Source organism: Polypterus senegalus, chromosome 12, assembly GCF_016835505.1.
Source record: "Polypterus senegalus isolate Bchr_013 chromosome 12, ASM1683550v1, whole genome shotgun sequence".
Taxonomy (NCBI): Eukaryota; Metazoa; Chordata; class Cladistia; order Polypteriformes; family Polypteridae; genus Polypterus; species Polypterus senegalus.
In genome coordinates this window covers 13,579,521-13,604,270 of record NC_053165.1, presented here as the reverse complement: position 1 = coordinate 13,604,270, position 24,750 = coordinate 13,579,521, and the positions used below count along the sequence as shown (strand labels likewise).

Genomic DNA, 24,750 nt, shown 5'->3' with positions numbered 1-24,750 from the left:
TTTATTGCCTTGCATGTTAAGCAGATTTTTATTTACAGAATGCTGTGAAAGAGGAGAAATGAACCTAGTGAAAAGTCTTGACAGTGAACTTACCCATTCCCCCCTCCTCCATAATGAGATGAACACCATGACAAAGACGACTACAGGAGAGCAAAAGGAATGCAAGCGGCGCACATGGGCCTCAGCAGCAGCTGTGCACACCACACACCATGGAACTGCGCACGCAGTATGGTGTCTGTTATGTTGTTCAAGTAAAAGACAAACACACAAAGCAGTGGGTGATTATCGAGAGGGCAGACTGGTTCAAAGGAGAGCTGCACAGCTGTGATCCTGCATAGTGAATGATGTGTACCCACCACAAAGCAAAGGCTGAGGCATCACAGTGGGCCCTGATAAATACTTGCCCCTCTCCGAATAGATGCAGCACTTTGATTTTTTTTTTTTAATTTGATTTTATATGCTTTGCTAATGCCAGGGGGGAAATTGTCTTTTCCCATGACCTTATCGGGGTCAGCCATCGTACAGCACCCTGGAGCAATTTTCAGGTTAAGGGCCTTGCTCAACGGCCCACTGGAGTAGAATCCCTTCTGGCAGTAACGCAATTTGAACTCTTTGTATCCAACAAACCTGAACTGGATGAGCAAGACAGAAAATGGAGGGATGGTTGATTATCTTATTACAGTACAGTAAATCATTTTAACAGTGAATGCTGTCATATTGTTAATAAAAACATAATATTGGATAACAACACCAACAACTTTTATTTCTATCGCATACTATCACACAAATGATGAAGCTCAAAGTGCTTTACAAGATGTCAAAGAAGTAGAGTTAGATGCAAAGAATAACAAATTAAAATTAGATAAGAATAATTCCAGTGTGTTAAGTTTAGGGGTGCACAAGAGTAGGCCAACCCGTCACAAAGCTGGTGAGCCAACTCACTCCATGTATAATACAGCAACTTTGTGTCTTTGTCATGTCATGTCATGAGTGGGACCCTGCAAAACTGGTTTCATCTTCCCCATTTTCTGTTTTTTCAGACTTATTTTCTGATTCAGATTTTAAAATTATGTGTAATCAACTAAGACAACACAAACAATACAAAAATTGAACTTTCTGTTCTTTTTAATTAAAATTACAAAGATTGTACACACACATATTCAGAATAAAGCACACATGGAATAAATAAAATGCATAAATGAAATTCAGAACATAACTAAATATAAGAGATACCACAGATGGATGGATACTTGTAGTATAGATAGATAGATAGATAGATAGATAGATAGATAGATAGATAGATAGATAGATAGATAGATAGATAGATAGATAGATAGATAGATAGATACTTCTATATCTGTTTGTCCCCAGAGGGATTTTTTTTTTTTTTTTACAGTGGCTCTTAAAAAAATACATAAATATGTAGCTAAATAAATATAAACACGCATACTTTGGTCTAAACCCACACCAGCATGACTAAAAAGCAACAAAATTAAGAAGAAAGAAAAGTTCTACATTGACGGTCCCAGTCCCAGTGAGGTGTTATGCAGATGTATTGCTGTTGGTATAAAGGAGCCCCCCAGTAGTGTTTTTTTGACACATTTCTCTACTGAAAGTCCTCAGTGTTAGTGTGTCAGAATGAGCATGTGCAGCACTGTTCATAATGGCACTCAGTTTTGTTTTCATACACTACTCCTGTACGACCTCCAGGGGTTCCAGAATATGTCCCACAACTGAGCCTGCCCTTTTCATTAGCTTAGTGGGCCTCTCTTGAAGTGAAGTTACCAGCCCCAGCACACCACAGTATAGAAAATCCCACCGGCCATCACAGAGTTGTAGAAGATGTGAAGGACATACTGTAACTCCCCACATTAAAGGAATGCAGTATGCTAAGGAGAAAAGCGTGCTCTGGCCTTTCTTCTATAGTTCCTCTGTGTTCCGACACCAGTCCAATACGTATAAATGAAACTAACTAAACTAAAAGCCCTTACATTCTGATGCCCATAATCAGTGCAGTTTGCTCTAGCCTGGAGCTATGCTCCTGGGGCTTATTTCCACCTCTGCCACACACCTCCGCCGCAGTGTATGACTGTTAAGCTCCCCGAACGACACTCTCTCTCAGATTTGCTGAAGCTCCACTCGTAGTCTGCTCAGAGGACTAAGAAGTCCATGCAGCACACTGCTATCAGATCTTCACTTGAGGCCCAGAAGAGCTGCTTCCCCAGTTCTTATAAAATCACTGGGATATTGTTGTGCCCTGCATTTTGTACTTTCACACCTAATTTTTTTTTTTTTTTTTAATTAACTCTGGGGTGATTTCCTCCATAGTCCAGTTGCTTAATTAGAAAACAATCCTTGCCAATAACAGGTCTTATTTAATGTCACGACTTGTTAGGATTTTAACTATGCAATGTCAGGACATTCTTAAACCATACTTTTTTTTTCTTTTCTAAGGATATCATGCAAATGATCTGAAGCCTAAAACAAAGGAGTCCTTTTCAGTCCTTCACTTTTTTCTCTTCTATTTCCTTCCGAGTACTTCATTGAACTAAATAGAGCACAATGAATACACACACAGTACATGTAAATGGAAAGAAGCTAGATGGAGAACTGCTGCCTCCTTTGTCATTTTCAATTTATTGCTAATAAGGAGCCATTAAAAACAGTGAATGCAGCCGTTTACAATGACAGTAATCAATTACGGCAGGGGTGGGCAATGTCGGTCCTGGAGGGCCGCACTGGCTGTAGGTTTGTGTTCCATCAGCTTCTTAATGAGAATTATTGCTGATGAAACAATTTTTGCTCAAGTGACATTTTGAGGCTTCATCTTAGTGGTCTCGCTTGTTAAGGCCCCCCACCCTTAACTGCTTATTTCAGTCTTAAACAGCTGCATGGCTCCTTATTAGCAATTAGATGCAAATGACAAAGGAGCCAGCAGTTGTCCATCTAACTTGCTTCTATTTACACTTCTGTGTGGATTCATCCTGCACTATTTGGTTTAATAAAACACTTAAGAGAATCTCTGCATGAGAACCACCTTTTTCCACCCTCTCAAACGTATGCAGTTTTTAATGTCTGGAAAACATTCGGGATTAAATCACTTAGAGATCTGTACATGGATAACGTCTTTGCATCCTACAAACAATTACACTCCAAATTTAACTTTCCAGCCACACACTTCACTATCTTCAAATCAGAAACTTTGTTAAACAGAACCTGCCCAATTTTCCTCACCTCCCACCTAACTCTATGCCAGAAAAAATATTGATCAGTCTTGAGGACTCAGACAGCATTTCTGTAATATATAAAACCATTTTACAGCCCCTCCGTTTCAAGGTTCCAAGAGTACAGTGGGACAAGGATCTCTCACTCAGCATCTCAGAAAAGGAGTGGAAAGTAGCAATGCACAGAATTCACTTGAGCTCCATAGATAGATAGATAGATACTTTATTAATCCCAAGGGGAAATTCACATACTCCAGTAGCAGCATACATAAATATGCACAAAGCATAGAATTGTTCAACTCAAAATTATATATCGAGTGCATCTCTCTCGTTTAAAATTGTCCAAAATGTTTTTAGGGCAAGATCCAACCTGCAAATGCTGCAATCAAGTTACGGCCTCACTGGGCCACATATTTTGGGTCTGCACCAAATTAACATCATTCTGGACCCAAATCTTTAAACGCCTTTCAAACAGCTTTGGTGTCACAATCCCTCCTAATCCACTAACAACTGTGTCTGGTGGACTCCCAGATGGGCTTAAAGTGGAGAAGGACAAACAAATTTTAATGGCCTTTACTTCACTATTGGTACGTAGACTTATCTTGCTCAATTGGAAGAATCCTAACTCTCCTAATCTAAGTCGGTGGGTAACTGATGTTTTATACTATTTGAAAATGGAAAAGACATCTAATTCGCACTTAGAGGATCTGTACAAAACTTTTCCAAAACCTGTCAGGATCTGATCAATAACACTTTAGAATAAGCATTTAAGTTGAGGAAGCGGATTCTCTCGCCTCTTTTTACTCCATTTATCTTTACTCAGTTATTAATTTATCTATTTACCTGTTTTTACTAGCTTTAAGTTTTACTCTGCTGGACTGGCTCTCTTTCTCAGGGGCCGGGGGCTGATTTGTTCCAAACCTTGTTTTTTGTAAAACTTTAGTTACTTGTAAGCAATGCTATTTGATTGTGATAAAATCAATAAAATAAAAAATAAAACACTTAAGAGAAAATTATTAGGCTTCAAATCATTTAGATGATATCCTTGGAAAGCAAAAAATTTATGATATAAGAACCTAACACTGCGGACTAACAAACCATCAAATTAAATAATTAATAGTTTCTAATTAAGCAACTGGGTTGGAATGAAAACCTGCAGTCACTGCGGTCCTCCGGGACCGACACTGCCTACCCCTTGTGGTCCCCGGCCGGGACGCCCAGGAGGAGGAGAGGAGGGCTTGTGCCTCCTCCAGATCGCAAGGGGGCGTCCGTCTTGGTTGTGTAGGGGACCACGGGTACAGGGCTTGGAAGCCCAGCCCTGTAGCGACCCGCGGACACCGCCGGGCGGCGCCCCGATGCCGGTTTACCCTGTGTGGTCTTTGGCCGGGGATGGAGCCCGGCCGGGACGCCTTGGAAGACCGGAGGAGGGCGTGTGCCTCCTCCAGACTGAGTGGGGGCGTCCGTCCTGGTTAGGCAGGGGGCCTCGGGTACAGGGCTTGGAAGCCCAGCCCTGTAGGGACCCGTGGCCACCGCCAGGCGGCGCCCCGGTGCCTAATTATCCCGGGAGCCCGGCACTTCCGCCACACCAGGAAGTGCCGGGGGGAAGACTTTGTGTGGCGCCCGGAGAGCCGCCAGGAAAGCAGCCGACACTTCCGCCACGCTGGGGCGTGGCTAAAGAGAAGAGGCCGGAAACACCTGGGGCTCATCCGTGGCATTATTTAAGGGGCCGCCTCCCTCCAGTCACTTAGTGGAAGTCGGGTGGAAGAGGACGGAGCTGGAGAGAGGACAGGAGGCGGCCAGAGCAAAGGCACAGAGACTGTGGGCCCTGGACTTTGGGGGATTCAGTGCCAAGGGCGCTGGGGTTGTGAGTGCACGTGACTTTTATGATTATTGTATATATTGTAAATAAACGGTGTGTGGGGAGAAAAATATGTTGTCCGTCTGTCTGTGCCGGGGCCAGCGTTCACACCCTGAATTAAGGGTTCAAAATCTTAACAATGAAAATGAAGCAGAAAAATGTCACTCATGAAGCAATAAAACCTGCAGCCACTGCGGACCTCCAGGACTGATGTTGCTCACTGCTGATTTAAAGTGTCGGAGTCTTAAATAGCAAATCAATAAAATGAAGTTAATTAGCAGCAGAAAGTGGTAAATAATTAAGAAAATGATTAGAATGAAAACCTGTAGCCACTGTGGGCACCACTGGTTTATGCAGATGTGAACATGCCAATCCCACTCTGGTGTTTGCCAAACTAGCCATCCTGAGACCCTTTGGAAACGGTGGTCTTGGTGCATTACCAAAACTTGATGCATTATCAAGTGAACTCTGGAGCCATTTGGGTGAGGTATGAATGTGTTCTGACATACTACAGGAAATACTGTGCATTATGGGAAACATTTCTATCAGTAATTAGGCAACTGCAGTACAAAACTAAATCCACACATACATTCAGCCTCACACGAGTGCCAGTCAATCAGATTAATCCCAGCATCCGATTCAACCTCAGAGCCTCAGAGAATTCAAATCGGATAACAATTGATCACATTAAAAAAAACAAAAAAACAGTGTAGATTCACATGTGATCAGGCTGATCAGGCAGATCCAACGGGCACCACACAGAGCTGGTGAGAATCGAATGCCCTTTGCAAGCGATGATTAAACACCCTGATCTTACTCCGCAAAAGTGATGTGCGCAGTGAGATGCCCTGTCAATGTGGTGGCATATTAACTTTTGATAACGCCTAGTAAAAGTGAATCAATCACTGCCATGTAAAACCGGCCTAAAGAGAGCAGACTTGTGATTTGAGAGAACCTAAATACTGGTGCCCTTCAGGCTACTGGAGAGTAAATATGCAACATCACAAAGCGAAATTAAATTCACCCGATACGTCTACTGTCTGAATACAACTGAGGCACGTCACTTGCCACAGAGTCAACAAGATGAAATGTGCGCTTTCTGTAGCATGTTCTCTTCTAGTTATCAGATAAATTACATTCTGCTCACTGAGCTCTGCTTGGTAAACAAACCACATAATCGTCTCAGATATGCCGGCATACAAGCGTTACTTTTGTCAAATCTTTACGGTAATTTTTCAAGAGGGAAAAAAAATGTTTGTGCCCAATTGGGGGAAACAAATAGTCCACCATACATCTGTGGGTGCTTAACTTTACTTCTGGTTAGCCTGAAAGTTTGCTATGTGAAATGCAACTGAAGATTAAAACAAAGTTAGTGGCCATTTCCTGATTCCGCTCAAAGCAAACAAACTCTAAGTGTGAAAATCACCTCAAGATTGTGTTTCTTTGTTTCTGGGACATTGCTGGGTCACCTGATTCTACTCTGTTAAGCATAAAGATGCAAGTGTGGTTCTTCAGGATGATGCCATAGGAGAACCATTTTTCATCCACATGAAGGTTCCAGAAAGAACTTTTATTTCTTTACGTCCGTAACAGTAAATAACCAATGGCTCAGGATTTTAAATGGTCTCTCACGGCATATAAACACACAGGTGTAGTCCAGGTCTTCTTAATCTCTTTGGTGTCCTACTAGGTAGCCCACCATACATTAAACATTTTTTCCTACATATTAGGAGGTTTTTCAAAGCACAAAACACCACCTTCACATGCACAGAACATTTCCCAGAATGGCATGGCTCTAGGAGAAACCATACAAACCAGTAAAGAACCATTTAATGTCATTGAAGAGCCAGTACTTTTAAGAGCGTAATCTCACTGATGGTTTCCTCTATTAGTCCCAATGCCACTAACCCACGTGCCCCTACTTGATGTGCAGGTGCTGGACGCCCTGCAGGCCGAGATGTGTATACAGTAAACACACAAAGGCACAGGTGCATAAGAGGATTTCTACAAAGAACAGAGACCACTAAAAGAACAACAAATGTGAACATATCATCGAGATGACAGAAGGGCAGATTACTCAAAATGTTTGCTATGTTCTTAATTATTAAAATCATCTCCCTGAAAGCTCCAAATTCTGTGCAAATCTGTTTTTTATGCACGTCTGTCCATATTTCCAGTCCAAAAGGGCAAATATGAGCTTTACAGGCTCCTTACAGATGATTCATGCTGCAAACAATTAATAAAACAGAGCAACATTTTCAAAAACAACCCACTTCAGAATCTACATGGATAATGACCAAGTGTCACTGAAACCCAGGACTCTGGATCCATGAGGCTCCTCCAAAGAATAAAGTAATCAGGGAAAAATAAAAATATTTGATAGATAGATAGATAGATAGATAGATAGATAGATAGATAGATAGATAGATAGATAGATAGATAATTGGCATGCAAAACAAAAATCCAGTCAGCCTTCAAACAGCACCATAAAAGAGCGATTTGACAATTACACATTCACGCACATATCAGGTGAGACAACCCAGCTGGCTTTGCTGATCTGCAACAAAATGGACTTTGGACTCATAAGTTCAGGACTCTGTTTGAAAGCGCTCTCTCTCTCTCTCTTTGTGCGTTTACCTCAATGACGGTCTACACTTTTCACTTTAGCTGATCTGAAAACTCCACTACAGTACAGGCACAACTTTGGGATATGAACAGGCATACTCTGGTTGGAAGGTTTCATGGAGATATGTATAGATTAACAAATCATTGATGTACATTACCCGACTCCACTTAGTGCAGTCCTGCTAGCAAATGGCACACCCTCATTTGAGGGTTATAAAACACATTCCGGGACCTAATATAACACAAATGATTCCCAGTTTGCTGGTCAACATTTAAACGGTGACAAAGCAATTGACTCCTTCGTCCCAAAGACTCATCAGGGCACAAAAGGTTCCAAACAAGCACAGTTTATCAAATGCTGATCAAACTCTGCAGCATAGCATTACAATCTGGAAGAGAATGCCGTGTACCACCCACCCAAAGAGTCTGCCCTTAAGCAGTCCAGTCAGAGCCAGACCAAACAAACAAGACACTTAGCTAGTGAATGAGCAGCAGCAGCACTGTCACTGTCTGTGTGGCTTCACTGAAGAACAATTGAATGAAAAACAAAAAGGACTTTGAGCTCCTGAGCCTGCCAGCATGGCCCCAGCACGCATGGTCACAAGTTCTGCTAGCTTGACTTATTTCTCTGGGTATTATCATAGTGAACGCACTTGGAGTCATCATCCTGCCAGGGTACTGTCTGTGGGCATGGCTCAGGCTCTTTAAGGTTTCCTCCTATGCAGCAGCAGGCAGGTTCCTTTAATTTATGTCTTGACTGCTGGCAATTTTATGTCCCAAGATGTTCGGTCAGACAGGCGCTTTTACGTTGTAGCTAGCATGGGTGCCTTGAATGCCGAAACACTCACGTGTGGTCTTTCCGTTTCTTCGTACCTTCTGACATTTTTACGGCCAAAAAGTCTCTTCCTCTCTGTGACATTTGGGAATGTCAGCCTATCAACTTTCAGCACAAAGGACAGTAAACTTCAGCAGTGCGACTCCTGAGGACGATTATCTAGCCATTAATGACACCTGCACCCCATCTCCCCCACCACCTTCAATCAGCCTGGTTAATCAAATCGAGCTACTTGCGCTCTCCTTCTGTTTTAACCTCTGACCCTGCTAGCCTTCTACCTTCGAATGAGGCCTATTGACTCCCTCTGTGATCTAACAGGTGGGGTGGGCACTGGAGACATGAAGCACTGCAGCTTAACTCCTAAACTAGTGGGCACCTAGAAAACAGAGCCTGGTTCCCCCCCTCTCTCCCGGCACAAAGAGGGCATGACTGCCGACACTGTCCTCCCATAATAAGCATCTCCCAGCTGTGGACAATAGCGCCAAACCTCCCACTGGCCTGATCTACAATACCAGTCAGATGTTTGGACACACCTGGAAACTTTCATATTTTTGGTAGAAATGAGATTAGATTGGACTTATTGATGCCCAAGGTGAAATGTACAGTTATTGCATATGACAGCCAAACAAACAATATATAAAAAATGAAAAATACACAGTTAACTCAAAGTGCAATACAGTATAAGACAAGAAAATAAAAACATATTTAATATTATGTTAAAACATAACTAGTAAATTGAAGTATGTATTATTATTTGAGGGCTTCTGCTTGGAGAGAGGGAAGTCGGGACATCAGGAAGAAAAGCAGCAGAAAAGATCCCCAGTGGCACTTCTTATTACACCACAGAGGGATTAGATTAGATAAACTTTATTAATCCAAAATTCAGAAATTCAGATGCATACAGCAGCAAAAACATAAAAAAATAAAGATACAGACTCACAGCACATATAATCCAATCAATCAATCAAGTATATTGCTTACAAAATAAACTTAAAGAGTATCAGCATTCAGTTTGTGGTGTCAGAAGGAAGCACTGAATTGCCCGATAGAAGGAGACAGATAAGCCCCTGGCTAAAAGTACTCTAAGAAAGCACCCCCTGGTGGGGATCGGCAGACTTGTTCATGATGGCATTTACCTCTTTGAGGGCTGAATATAGTTTCCAAAAAACACAGTTTTCTGAAAAGCACACAAGCCAATGGTTTCACACAGAAATCCTCATAAAACGTCTGTTGCTGCATGCTGTGCCTGACAGTTAGCAGGAATGCATGGCATGGTAGGCTGGTTGGCTGCCAGGTGGTCTTCGTGGGGGCGGTCGTGTTTCATAGTGCATTGTAATCTGGTTTGTACCTCTTATTATTGTAAGTGGTGGACCTCCCAGGCGAATGCTGATTTAGGCGTGTCAACTACGTGAACCTGTTCAGCGTCACGATCAGCTGGGGATCAATTAGCTGATGCAGGTATCTCACATTCATTTTCAATCACTCGGATCAAAATCAGAATCTAATTCAGTGATGACAGGCAAAAATGTTGTTCATGGAGTATATTGCTTTACACATTCACTTTTACCTCTTGCCAGATGTCAATGCCATTTTTGCCGGTAATTACTATTCACACAACAAATCTCGGTCAAACCAATGAATCCTTCTAGCAAACAGTCCAATTAAAACATAATGGTGTGTTCTGTCACCATTTACAATGGATTACCACTGTCAACCCCTCCTTTTGACAAAAGTCGACATCCGCCCTGAAAGAGTTCATTTTGCCGCCATTCTCTTTACCACAACAGGCTCCACAGTGTCCAGAGTCAGTCCTGTGCCAGAGCTGGCCATACTGCTGAGTTCATTCAGGCATTTTGCATCACCTAAATTCAAGTTGCTTCCCCCAGGGGTCCACCATGTCGAACAACACACTGGCTACAACAGACTGGTAAATTCAATCGATACCTCTTTTAATTGAGATTCCATTAAATTGATTTAAAAATATAGCTAAGACAGTACTAGAGTTGCTAACGGCAACTACTACTTGAAATTACTGATTTTTTTTAATTTATTATTCACATATGACTGCAAAGCCCCATTTTTAACAGGCATACCTTCAGTGGTGACCTCCCTTAGCCTGTCCTAAATTAGTCACATGTACAAGCTTGTGAATTCTAATTGGTTACTAGAGAAACCTTTGTAATTATATTAGCAATGTTTACACGGATTGAAAGGTCCTGGGATTCCTAAAGTTCAAAAAGAAAAAAAGAGTTTTCTCAAGAAACATATCAGTCTGTTGGGGTTTGTTTTCTTTTTAATGAAAGTTATTCCATGTGACAGACTGCCAAGAAACTGAAGATTTCATACAAAGGGTGTCTGTCTATTACTGTCTTGAGAGAAGGGGGTACACGGATCTCGCCAGAACTGAAGAAGGGCACGGCCCAGATGCACAACTGGGTATATAAGAGGATACAAACATCACAGTGTGTAGTTTGAGAAACAAACACCTCACAGGTCCTAAGTTGGCTTCTTTCTAAAATACACACCATATACCAGTTTCATCTGCAACAGGGAGAAGACGACTCCGGGATGATGACCATAATGCACTTTTCCGGTCATCTTCCATCCAATATCTCTGTTCCTTTGCCCATTTTATTTTTATTTGCCAGTTTCAGATATGGCTTTTACTTTAAAACTCTGCCTCTCGGGGCCAACATGCCAGAGTCGTCTTTTCCTTGTAGCAGGTGACACTGAATATCTGGCCTGTATTTAAGGAAGAAGCCAACCGAGGACCTGTAAAAGTGCTTGTTTCTCAAATTACAGGCTTGCACATCCTTCTCCTCTTATGCAGTTGCATACCTGGGCCTTCCCCTTGTTCCTCTTCTGTCCTGGTGAGGTCCAGCTGGCCCTCTTCTCTCAAGATACGTTTTTATTAAGTCTCTGGGCAAATGTTCAGTCAGATAGATAGATAGATAGATAGATAGATAGATAGTATTGTATAGTAGGCAGAGATAGATAGATAGATAGTATTGTATAGTAGGCAGAGATAGATAGATAGTATTGTATAGTAGGCAGAGATAGATAGATAGATATAGATAGATATAGATGCAACAGACCTGACAAGTTTCTTCAGAAAGCTGTTTTTTTAAATGCACAACTAAACTTTATGAATGACAGGACCTTCAAATCCAAGTGGTAACTTGCAGTGCTAAAAAGGTTTCTTGAATAACCAATTAGCATTAATACACAACTAATTATGAATAACGTTAAGGGAGTTTAGTATTAAGACACTGCAGGCATGGCTTCTGAAAATGGGGCTTTGTGGTCATAGGTGAATAATAAATTAAAAATCAGCTATTTTATGCAGTAACAGCCATTAGAAACTCTAGTAATGTCTTGGCTACATTTTTACATCATCAGTTTCTATCAAAAACGTTTCTGGGTATGTCCAACCCTTTGACTGGTTGTGCTCATTCCCTCACGCTATAAAGCTCGCCTGCCTGACAGGTGGCACCTATACTCGGGGACAGTCGCCAAATGTGGAACTCTTACCACTAAGGACTGTAACCGTGGAGCCGAGATGTGGTAGCCCTGCATTTGAGTCACCCCTACCCCGAGCCTGCTGTTACTTGAGTAGTGACAGCCTGCCCTTCGATTTCTGTGCTTCGTTCGGGACAGTACCCTCCTAATTATAAACCTTTTCACGTCTCTGTCACACGGATACGACAGCCAACCTGGACGGTGCGCTCATGTGGACAATGGCCCCGCCAGCTTATCTCCTCTCGCTCGCCCAGTGAACGGCACAAGCGATAGTCAGCATGCCAGTCGGTGACCTGCGCTTCCGGACAGCGAATAGTCCGAATCATGAGCCGAGCCGAGTAGAGTTTACCGCTCGTCCAGCCGCCAGCACGCCCCCTTCTTCTCCCAGTCTCGGTCCGAGTCCCCGTCTCCTGGCAGCCGGCCGCTGACACTCAGTCCGCGCACTACGCGCCTCCGCCTCCGGACGGTAACCCCGCACAGACCTGCCCAAACAGTCGGTAAGCCGGTCCACTTGACAACTGGACCCTCAGCAAGTAAAAGGAACCAACGCAGAATCCCTGACCACTCGAGTCCCCACCGCGACGCGTCATTCTGCTGCTCCGAACGGCGAGCTCAGACGGAAGGGAAGCTGAGCCGCTGGTGGTCCGACAGCCCGGCCTCCCGTTGGCGCTTACCGTATGGGACTGGATGCTCTGACTCGCTTCGATCGTAGCGCTCAGCGGCACCGTGTCATCCAGCAGCACTTTTCCCAGCGACACAGTTTCCAGAAACGCCATTGCCGGCGCGCAGCTGAGTCGAGAAACGGCGCGCGGCGCGAACTTCCGAGTGTGTAGGTGCTCGCTGGCAGCGGGGAGGGCGCCGCCTGCTGGATCCGCGTGGCGTTGATGGGACATCCGCTGTGAGTCACGCGAGCGCCCTGCTCTGCTCTGCTTTCGCACTCGACGGTCTGGCTAGTGGTTAGAACTGCCACGGAAACCAAAGAGATGCACTTTTATGAAACGGCGTGACGTACGAGGAAATTAAAGTGTCTGCTTTCCTTTTTAATATCCCGATGGCCGCCTCTTTTTATTATTTACGTGAAATTGCGCAATTTCTTCCTGATTTCCATCTATTAACTTAAAGGTGTAGTTAGCATTCCGTACAGTGAAAGAAGACTTTTTGTAGGTCTGACACGTCGCCTTCCTCATTAAGGTTTAGTGTTGAACTTTTTTGTATCCCTCACAAGAATTAATTAAGACCTAAACCGAGCGTTTGAAACTTAAATTGTCTAAATAAACCGCAGTGAACGGTGTGTGACGCGAGCAAAGCATGCTGGGAAGCACTATATGCTAAATAATGTGAGGTATGCAAATAGCAACTGCGATGTGTGGGGAAAGTGAGCATTGCCAGTTAGTGGGAGGAGCATAATTACGTACTTTTTGCGGTGTAATAATTCGATTGATAAGATCGTGAATTTATTTAATAATCGTTTTCGTAATATATCACTCTCAAACGCATCCAGGTATTCTTCATTCCTAGTTATTTCTCCGTTTTCTAATTGGAATTTGAAGCGGATAAACGCACATCCGCTCTTTTTAGAACATTAGATAAAATTAGACGAGAACAGGCCATTCCGCCTAACGAAGCTCGCCAGTCCTGTCCACTTAATCCTTCCAAAATAACATCAAGTCCAGTTTTGAAGGTCCCTAAAGTCTTACTGTTCACCACATACTTGGTCACTTATTCCATGAGTCTGTGGTTCTCTGTGTGAAGAAAAACTTCTTAATGTTTCCTTCGTACTTTTCGCTTCTGTTTTCAGTTACAGCCGCATTTTCTGATAATTGGAAGAATGTATGCAGCATATGTGTCAATCCATCCATCTTCCTAACCTGCTTATTCTGGGCAGTGCCATGTTGCAGGTGGAGTCTATCCTAGCAATTGGTGGGCAAATGGCAGGAGCAACACCAGGACAGGGTGGCAGTCCATGCAGAAGTAAACGGAAATCTTTCATGTATGGGAGGCTACCTAGTAGGACACTAACAGATTAAGAAAACCTGGACTTAGCTTGTGTCACTGTGTGCAGTCCATCTAAAATCCATGAGCCATTGGTATTTCACAAATCTCTTACCATCTATTCATTGTTATTTACACATAGAGCCTGTTACAGATCTAAATATTAAAGTTTTTTACTGGAACTTTCATGTGGGTGGGTTTTTTTGGGAACCAAACATAGTTCCCTTAGCATTACTCTGAAGAACCACACTGGCACCTTTATTTTTAAGAGTAAATGCATTGCATTTGTCATTCCAATAGAGTGCACATCACAAACACATTGCATTTAAGAATCCCATACCAAATGGCATATAACAGAGACATATGCATGTTATTTGTCATTCCAACAGATGACACATCAGAAACATTCATCCATCCATTCTCCAACCCGCTGAATCCAAACACAGGGTCATGTGGGGTCTGCTGGCGCCAACACATCAGAAACATTTGTAGTAAAAAATGCATTGCATTTGTCATTCCAACAAATGTACAGATGGCACATCATAGATATTTGTAGTAATAAAATGCATTACATCTGTTTTTCCAACAGATGGCACATCACATATATTAACACTGCTTTTATGAATCCCATACCAAATGGCATATGACAGAGACTAGCATCTGTCACTCCAATTGATTCCAATAGATGGCATTTGTTATTCCAATACACATCACACACAATCGCAGTAATAAAATACATTGCATCTGTCATTCCAACAGATGGCGCATCACAAATATTAACATTACATTTACGAATCCCATACCAAATGGCATATAACAGAGACCTATGCATTGCATTTGTCATTCCAACAGATAAACAGATGGTGCACCATAAATATTTGTATTCATGAAATGCACTGCATTTGTCATTCCAACAGTTGGCGCATCACAAATATTACTGCTTTTATGAATGTCATACTAAATGGCATATGATAGACATGCATCTGTCGCTCCAATAGATGGCATTTGTCATTCCAATATAGATCACAAACATTTGTAGTAATAAAATGCATTGCATTTGTCATTCCAACAGATGGTGCATCACAGACATTTGTAGTAATGCATTTTATCACTACATGCATTATAAAATACATTCCAATAGATAGTACAGTTTGTTTCCTGCCTTGTGCCCTGTGTTGGCTGGGATTGGCTCCAGCAGACCCCCATAACCCTGTAGTTAGGATATAGCGGGTTGGATAATGGATGGCTGGATGGATAGATAGTACAGTGCAAATGTTAACACTGAAGTCTACGTAGATTAAAATCCGTCTTAGATGGTTAAAAGAGGCATGAAGCAACGTTTGTTATCTGCAACTTGGATGAGAAAATGGTGAACTGGGCAATCTTTTAACCCCATTGCTGCAATTACCTGTGGGTCATGATCCCGGGGGATGCACCCCCCCTAGTGGTGGGAAAGCTATCTAGACAATGGAATACAACATGGAGGTCAGAAACTAAACTAAATCAAAATATATAACAATGTTAAATAAAAGTCAACTTCTAAGTGAAGGTTCCAACTAACAGAATGACCTCCAAATTTAATTCCCAAGTATTAAAACCCCAGAAACAACAAATAGTTGATTTTCTAGCTCTCCAAAAAGCCCAGAAAAAAATTAAAAGAGAAGCTCCATTCATAACTCAAGTAGTGTGGTGGACAGTAGAACGTGAGGGACCTTCATATGTCGACCTGAGGTCATTTTGGTGAAATTAGGGGCACAGGAATGGATAGCTTCTCGTGTCAATTGGCTTGCTCTCCTCAAAATTTGTTATAACATACCATACTCAAAGTCTAAGGAGAGGTTCCAAAGCCATGACTACAATCGACAAAACCAGAAATCCAAGTCAAGGAAGAATTGAATTTATACCAGAAGAAGTCTAAAGGTGTTTAGATTCCTTATCAACTGATGCACTCTCAGCAACCACAATGCAATGGGGAATCATCCATGGATACCAAAAATGATGTGAACAAATTGTGATGTCATCAAAATGGCTTCAAAAAGAAAGAAAATGTTAAACAAAACTATTTTTCATGGAAATGTAATGTGGAAGAATATCTGGAAAGGACCAGACAATGCTGACATGATTGGGTTTCAGTGTTACTCAAGGACTGCCATCTCAATCGCTATGTTAGATCACAAGGTTGCTCAAGTGTACCGGGAGATCTTGAGTTAAAAATTAAAGGTCAGCTTTGTTGTCATGTTATCTGATCTGAGGCCAAATGTCCTGGACATGTGGGCAAAGGGAGGTGGCGAGCTGTCAACTGATCACCACTTGGTAATGAGTTAACTTGAACAGATGGAGTGTGTGTGACCTGAATGATCTAAATGGGTGGTGAGGCTGTACGGGGAACGTCTAGTGAATGTCTGCATTTGGAATGAGTCCATCTCACACCTCTGGAGAGGCGGGAAAATGGAATATGAAAGAACTCTGCTCAAGACCTCAGTAAGTGGAAGCAGCTGCAAGGACCAATGGCCTGAAGGGGGTTAGCGCCTGTCATGGTGGTAACCCTAGAACCGGTGGGTGGATACCAGTGCTGAGAAACGATGTTGAGTTAATAAACATGGCCTTTGCTGTAACGTTAGCTGGGGAATCTCCAGATATGACTGGGAAGTACTGGCAGGTCAGGAAGGAGGACTCAGCAGCAAAGGCCAACGTAATGGCTCTTGTGTCTGCTGACTGGAATTTAGGGAGGTCATGAAGAATGAGATAATGGGACAGTTTAGGGTATCAGCTAAACACATGAGATTAATGGACTGAGTGGTCTCCTCTCATTTGTCAAATTTCTTCTGTTCTTAATGCCATTTCAGTGGCCTCAAAGAGGCCCTCACAAACCATTGGACGACTCCCAACGCTACTTGGGCCGGCCGTTCAAAACAAATGTGGAGAAAAGTTGACCTAGACTATGGAAATCGTCAAAATATGAAAGGAGGAACTCTTCAAACTCCTGGATAAGCCTTTGCAGGAGCAGTCGTGCCTAAAACTCTTTAGTGTGATTGGGTGCAATTCAGCGGCTGAGGTCACTGAAACAGTCAAAAAGCTCTGTGGTGGCACAGTGATAAGGATGGATGAGGACCAAGGTTATTATAGTTTTGCCTTTTTATATTAGTTTTTATTTCTATATTTTTTCTGACCTCACTTGGAAATTCAGTTTAGTTTTACTTTTCCTTCAGTGTGTATTTTTTGTTATAATTTAGTTTTTATTTTACAGACAATTCAATTTTATTTTTATATATATTAGTGTCAGTTTTAGTTTTAGTAATTATGGTCTGGTTAAAGAGCTACTATGGAGTTTAGTTTTTGTGTCACAATGAGACAGAACTGCACACTTAATGGGTTTGGGTATAATATGAGTTTAATGTTAGAGGAGGGCGGCACGGTGGCGCAGTGGGTAGCACCTGCATGTACTTTGCATGTTCTCCCCGTGTCTGCGTGAGTTTCCTCCCACAGTCCAAAGACATGCAGGTTAGGTGCATTGGTGATTCTAAATTGTGCCTAGTATGTGCTTGGTGTGTGGGTGTGTGTGCCCTGCGGTGGGCTGGTGCCCTGCCCGGGGATTGTTTCCTGCCTTGTGCCCTGTGTTGGCTGGGATTGGCTCCAGCAGACCCCCATGATCCTGTAGTTAGGATATAGCTGGTTGGATAATTAATGGATGGATAGTCTTTCCAGCTACGTTAATAGTTTCATTTAGTTTTAGTTTTTCATTTTGGATTTGTTAATTATTCTATTTTAGGTTGCGAAAATGTTTTTTTAATAATAGTTTCAGTTTTCATTTTAGTTTTCATTAACTATAATAACCTTGATGAGGACAGCTCTGGATATTTTGTTTGCAGATTCATACCCTGTGATTAAGATGCATGTAGAGGCCGCTAGTTCTTAGTTTGTGCCCATTCTGACCTTCTACCACAGTGGCTTTGTAATTACTGATCAGCAGAAAAGGATTCTTTAATGTTAAAATGAAAACCAATCTTAACTAATTACAAATATACAACCTTTAATAGTTGATCTCACTAGTATTCACCCCCTTTAATAGGACACACGTAAACTGTCACTGGTTTTAGAAAACCCAGAACAGTTACAGTGATGCTTGAAAGTTTGTGAACCCTTTAGAATTTTCTATATTTCTCCATAAATATGACCTAAAACATCATCAGATTTTCACTCAAGTCCTAAAAGTAGATAAAGAGAAACCAGTTAAACAAATGAGACAAAAATATTATACTTGGTCATTTATTTATTGAGGAAAATGATTGAATATTACATATTTGTGAGTGGCAAAAGTATGTGAACCTTTGCTTTCAGTATCTGGTGTGACCCCCTTTGTAGCAATAACTGCAACTAAACGTTTCCAGTAACTTCTGATCATTCCTGCACACCGGCTTAGAGGAATTTTCGCCCATTCCTCCATACAGAGCAGCTTCAACTCTGGGATGTTGGTGGGTTTCCTCACATGAACTGCTCTCTTCAGGTCCTTCCACAACATTTCGATTGGATTAAGGTCAGGACTTTGACTTGGCCATTCCAGAACATTCACTTTATTCTTCTTTAACCATTCTTTGGTAGAACGACTTGTGTGCTTAGGGTCGTTGTCTTGCTGCATGACCCACCTTCTCTTGAGATTCAGTTCATGGACAGATGTCCTGACATTTTCCTTTAGAATTCTCTGATATAATTCAGAATTCATTGTTCCATCAATGAAGGCAAGCTGTCCTGGCCCAGATGCAGCAAAACAGGCCCAAACCATGATACTACCACCACCATGTTTCACAGATGGGATAAGGTTCTTATGCTGGAATGCAGTGTTTTCCTTTCTCCAAACATAACGCTTTTCATTTAAACCAAAAAGTTCTATTTTGGTCTCATCCGTCCACAAAACATTCTTCCAATAGCCTTCTGGTTTGTCCACGTGATCTTTAGCAAACTGCAGACGAGCAGCAATGTTTTTGGAGAGCAGTGGCTTTCTCCTTGCAACCTGCCATGCACACCATTGTTGTTCAGTGTTCTCCTGATGGTGGACTCATGAACATGAACATTAGCCAATGTGAGAGAGGCCTTCAGTGGCTTAGAAGTTACCCTGTGGTCCTTTGTGACCTCGCCGACTATTACACGTGTGCCTTGCTCTTGGGGTGATCTTTGTTGGTCGACCACTCCTGGGGAGGGTAACAATGGTCTTGAATTTCCTCCATTTGTACACAATCTGTCTGACTGTGGATTGGTGGAGTCCAAACTCTTTAGAGATGGTTTTGTAACCTTTTCCAGCCTGATGAGCATCAACAACTCTTTTTGTGAGGTCCTCAGAAATCTCCTTTGTTCGTGCCATGATACACTTCCACAAATGTGTGTTGTGAAGAGCAAACTTTGATAGATCCTGTTCTTTAAATAACACAGGGTGCCCACTCACACCTGATTGGCATCCCATTGACTCGAATTTCACCTTCAAACTAACTGCTCATCCGAGAGGTTCACATACTTTTGCCACTCACAAATATGTAATATTCGATCATTTTCCTCAATAAATAAATGACCAATTATAATATTTTTGTCTCATTTGTTTAACTGGTTTCTCTTTATCTACTTTTAGGACTTGAGTGAAAATCTGATGATGTTTTAGGTCATATTCATGCAGAAATCTAGAAAATTCTAAAGGGTTCACAAACTTCCAAGCACAACTGTAGATCAATGTCACCTGTCTGGGCTTTCATATTGTCTGTCATGTAAATGCACCTGAATGAGGAAGGGCCAGTATGCAGTGAGTCAATATGGTGGCCTAAAATACACAAAGAAGACAAACGAGCACTCCATGAAAAGCACAATAAAGTATCCAAGTCACCGAATATCCAGTTAAATCAATCATAAAGAAATGGAAAGAATATGACAGGGCTGTAAATCTGCTACAGTTGGACATCCACAAAAACTCAAGAGGATGAGTGAGGAGGCCACCATTGAGAAATCTGAAGGAGTGACAAGCTACAGTGGTTGAGATTGGAGAGACGGAGCCGGGGTGGTTCACCAGTTCACCAGAGAAAAGCCATACAGGATACATGGGAGACTCTGAAGACAGATGGAAGAAGCTGCTATGGTCTGATGAGACCAAACTTTAGATTTTTGCCCATCAGACTAAACGTCACGTTCCACTGCACATTATCAAAAACACACCATCCCTACCATGAAGCATGGTGGTGGCAGCCTCAGGCTGTGGAGATGCTGCTCAGCAACAGGCCCTGGAAGGCTTGCGAGGGTCAAATAGAGGCAGAAAAATATGAGGAAATCCTGGAGGGGAAACTGAAGCAGTCTGCAAAAAAACTTGCACCATGGGAGAAGATTTATTTTCCAGAAAGACAAGAATCCTAATCATGAAGCCAAAGCTACACAGGAATGAGTGAAAAAAAAAGAATCTCAATGTCCTGGAGCAGCCTTGTCAGAGTCCAAGTGAGAATTTGAGGAAAGGCTGTTCACTCACGAGCCCCGTGACGTCTTACAGAGCCTGAGCAGCTTTGGAAAGAAGCAGAAGAGGGAAAAAGGGCAGAGCTAATAGAAAGAGACCTGTGCACACCGACTTAAGGCTGTCATGGCTGTCAGTCAGTCAGTCATTTTTCCAACCCGCTATATCCTAACACAGGGTCATGGAGGTCTGCTGGAGCCAATCCCAGCCAATACAGGGTGCAAGGCAGGAAACAAACCTGGGCAAGACACAAACACACCCACACACCAAGCACACACTAGGGAGAATTTAGGGTCCCAATGCATCTGACCTGCATGTTTTTGGACAGTGGGAGGAAACCCACGCAGACACGGGAAGAACATGCAAACTTCACGCAGGGAGGACCCGAGAAGCGAACCCGGGTCTCCTAACTGTGACGCAGCAGCGCTACCACTATGGCTGTCATGGCTGTCATCTACTAAATACTGACTTGAAGAGTGTGAATACTTATGCGATCAGTTATTCTGTGCTTTATATTTGTGATTAATTTAGACCTCTGTACAAAGGTTGGTTTTCGCTTTGACATTAAAGAGTCTTTTCTGTTGATCAGTGCCAAAAAAGCCATTGGGATTCAATGTGTTCTAAGGGGGTGAAACCTTTTTATAGGCGCCGACCGTGTCTTGCCATTGCATCTCACCATTCAGATCTGCATTGGGGTGCATTCTCCAGTTTCCACTGGTAGTTCCCAAGTGAGACTTGACATCTGAGTCCCTGGGGAGAGTAGCACTGGAGTCACAGACAAGGTAAGGAGGAGAAGAACTAAGTTAAGCTTCCAAAACACAGACTCTGGAAACGGTTTCTGTAAGAAGGGGTTCACATACTCGTCAAGTGATTTATTATCCACATTTGCTTATTCTTTTGGTTATTGCTGCTCTTGAGTTTTTCTCTCCTTGTTTTTTTAATTTTTAATTTTAAATTCCTTAGCTCTGTTTGTGTTTTTGGGCGGCACGGTGGCGCAGTGGTACTGCTGCTGCCTCGCAGTTAGGGACCAGGGTTTGCTTCCCAGGTCCTCCCTGCGTGGAGTTTGCATGTTCTCCCCGTGTCTGCGTGGGTTTCCTCCCACAGTCCAAAAACATGCAGGTTGGGTGGATTGGTGATTCTAGATTGGCCCTAGTGTGTGTGTTTGTGTGTGTCCTGTGGTGGGTTGGCACCCTGCCCAGGATTGGTTCCTGTCTTGTGCCCTGTGTTGGCTCCAGCATGACCCTGTGTTCGGATTCAGCGGGTTGGAAAATGGATGGATGGATGTTTGTGTGGTTTTTTTTTAAGAGGCTCTCTTTCTTTTGCCACTTTGTCTCCCTCTGCTGGCTGCCATTGGTAATCGTCTTTTCATCTGATTCTTTGAGCTTCCCTCCTTGCTCTTTCTCCGTTGCTTCACTTTTCCTTTTCTTTCCTTTTCAACACCAACCTCCATTTTTATTCCACGTGTTTTTTTTTATTTATTTTTAATTTTGTATGCATATTTCCTCCACACATTTCCTTTTGTCTCACTAAAGGAATCTGCAGGTTGTGCACAGTGAATGCTGGAGATGTCATTCTTCTTCTTTTTCCGATCATATGTGGAACAGAGTGACTTGAAGTCAGTTAGTCAGTCAGTCATCATCCAACCTGCTATATCCTAACCACAGAGTCATAGGAGTCTGCTGGAGGCAATCCCAGCCAACACAGGGCGCAAGGCAGAAACAAATCCCCGGGCAGGGCGCCAGCCCACCGCAGGACACACACACACCAAGCACAATTTAGGATCACCAACACACCTAACCTGCATGTTTTTGGACTGTGGGAGGAAACCCACGCAGACACAGGGAAGAACATGCAAACTCCACACAGGGAGGACCCAGGAAGCGAACTCAGGTCTCCTTACTGCAAGGCAGCAGAGCTACCACTGCACCACCATGCCACCCCTGTGACTTGAAGAGTTCCCAATAAATAGTTGAGGTGCCAGCCAGGCTACCCCGTTTAATTGTGTCTCGATCAGTTCTAAACAAAAGGCAAAAAAAATAAATAGGCACACAGTGGCGCAAAAGCATAAACCAGGTGCTTATGCATCGCTCCTTTACTTCTCAGGTCTAACCCGTCCTGCTGAGTGTTGAGGTCGCGAGTGAGACGTCTTCTTTTATATGCTTCAGCTCAGATGAGGCGGGGCTTATGGGAGTGATGGGGGCGTATTCTCTGAGCTGCAAAGGGAAGAGACAAGACAGTCAGTGACAGCGCCCCCTGTCATCATGGGGTGGTATCACATAACTGATCAGAGCCAGCAAGGTGGTCCTGAGATGTGCATGCGTGACAAATGTAATCAGCCTCTATAATTTGCCTCACAGTCTGCAGATGTCGAAGCTCTTTTTTGTTTTTGCTTCCACCATGTCACCCTCTCAATCAGTGTTTGCCTATGCAATTTGCTGTAAGAAAGACACAAACCTTGATAAGTTTGTTGCGGTTGCCGCATAGTGGATGTCAGGGCTGTCATTCTTCTTCCTATTATGTAATTGTCCTCCACAATTTGTTTCACACTTAGCAGATGTCCCTGCTCTTCTTTTTATTTTCGCCCTCTCTACCATCACACTGTAAGCTTTCAATTAAGACCAAGAACAAGCAGTTTGTGAAAAATGTTGCGACATAGAGACCTTTAGCATTTTATATACAGTGTGACCACAGGGGGGCACTGAGAGCCACACCACAGACATTGTAGTGATAAAGGGAATTTATTTACACAAAGCATTGTTTCACATATAACTCTACAGAAACCGACCCCAATGCTTCAATAAATCCAACAATTCTTCCTCCTTCTCTATTCTGCTAAGTGTTGCCTGCTGCCTCTCGAATTTGACTCATATGAAGAGATCCTTTTAAGTCAGACCCAGGAATGCTTCCGGTGTCCCATCGCATCTTTGAGGAAGCACTTCCGGGCTATAGAAAAAAAAGGGAGGTCCTCCCCTGACAGCGCCCTCTATTGATACTCAGGAATCCCAACAGGGCCAAGCACCCTGTGGGTGTCCCAAATGGGTTACCATGCGAGGACCACTGCCACCTAGCATATGGGAGATGGAACAACTTCCGGATCATCTGCTTTTATCATTGTGTCCATTAAACTATTCCGGCCGGGCACAAATTTATTTCCTCGTCCCGTCAGCCAATTCACTTGGGTCATCACACAGGCCTCTTGTCTGGGTAATGAAAACATCCTCAGTCCCGACTGGGATGCCTGTTCTCCTCCTACAATAGGAAAATGGAAATAATAATATAAACATCCATCCATCCATTATCGAATCCGCTATATCCTAACTACAGGGTCATGGGGGTCCGCTAGAGCCAATCCCAGCCTACACAGGGCGCAAGGCAGGAAACAATCCCCAGCCAGGGCACCAGCCCACCACAGGGCACACACACCCACACACCAAGCACACACTAAGGACAATTTAGAATCGCCAATCCACCTAACCTGCATGTCTTTGGACTGTGGGAGGAAACCCACGTGGACACGGGGAGAACATGCAAACTCCACGCAGGGAGGACCCAGGAAGCAAACTGCGAGGTGGCAGCGCTACCCACTGCGTCACTGTGCCGCCCCCAATATAAACATAAACATCATCCTCTTTACTAAAACCCCTGTGTGCGTCCAGGTGTCCGTGTGTGAGACTTCTGGTGAAGTGCGCATGCGCGAGGCTCGGTGCGACTGGCACGGCACTGTGGTTGCACACACACTGGAAGCTGGACACACAGTGAATGGCGTAGCCGCGGCCGCGCATGATGTACAAATAAAGGACAGCATTGCTGGGGAGAGTGCTGATTGGGTAGACGCAGCCGCGCACATAAAATCCATTGCTGGGGAGACGCCACACATACTGCCCCGTGCACGTTTACTAACTAACTATCTACTAACAACATGCCACCCAAAAAAAAATGGACACGTCAAGTAGGACAAAAGACACAGACACTCAAATCGTATATAAGCAATATCTCCTGGAAGAACAGTCAGCTCAGCAAGTAAACAACAACAAAAGAAAGACTGAAAGACAAAGAAAAATACGAGCAAATAGATCGATTGAAGAAAAAGAAAATGAGCGTCAGAATATTCCCCGTATTGATTTGGCTCCATCCTCTACTAATTTACCCTTTACCATAAGAAGGCGACAATTTCCAGTTACATTAGCCTTTGCCATAACAATTAATAAAGCTCAAGGGC

General features: G+C 43.1%; 1 protein-coding gene across 7 annotated transcripts in view; it reads right to left on the bottom strand.

The window, feature by feature from the left end:
• Positions 1-13,040, bottom strand: part of pxk (PX domain containing serine/threonine kinase) — a 64,128-nt gene extending 51,088 nt beyond the window's left edge. For 2 of the 7 annotated variants that reach the window (XM_039773114.1, XM_039773115.1), the window contains exon 1: positions 12,736-13,040. In XM_039773114.1, coding sequence (XP_039629048.1) covers positions 12,736-12,954 — 219 coding nt within the window. In that variant the 5' untranslated portion in view covers positions 12,955-13,040. The remainder of the gene's footprint in view (positions 1-12,735) is intronic. The other 5 variants (XM_039773112.1, XM_039773113.1, XM_039773116.1 and 2 more) reach the window with 5 other exon arrangements.
• Between the last annotated feature and the right edge of the window lie 11,710 nt (positions 13,041-24,750).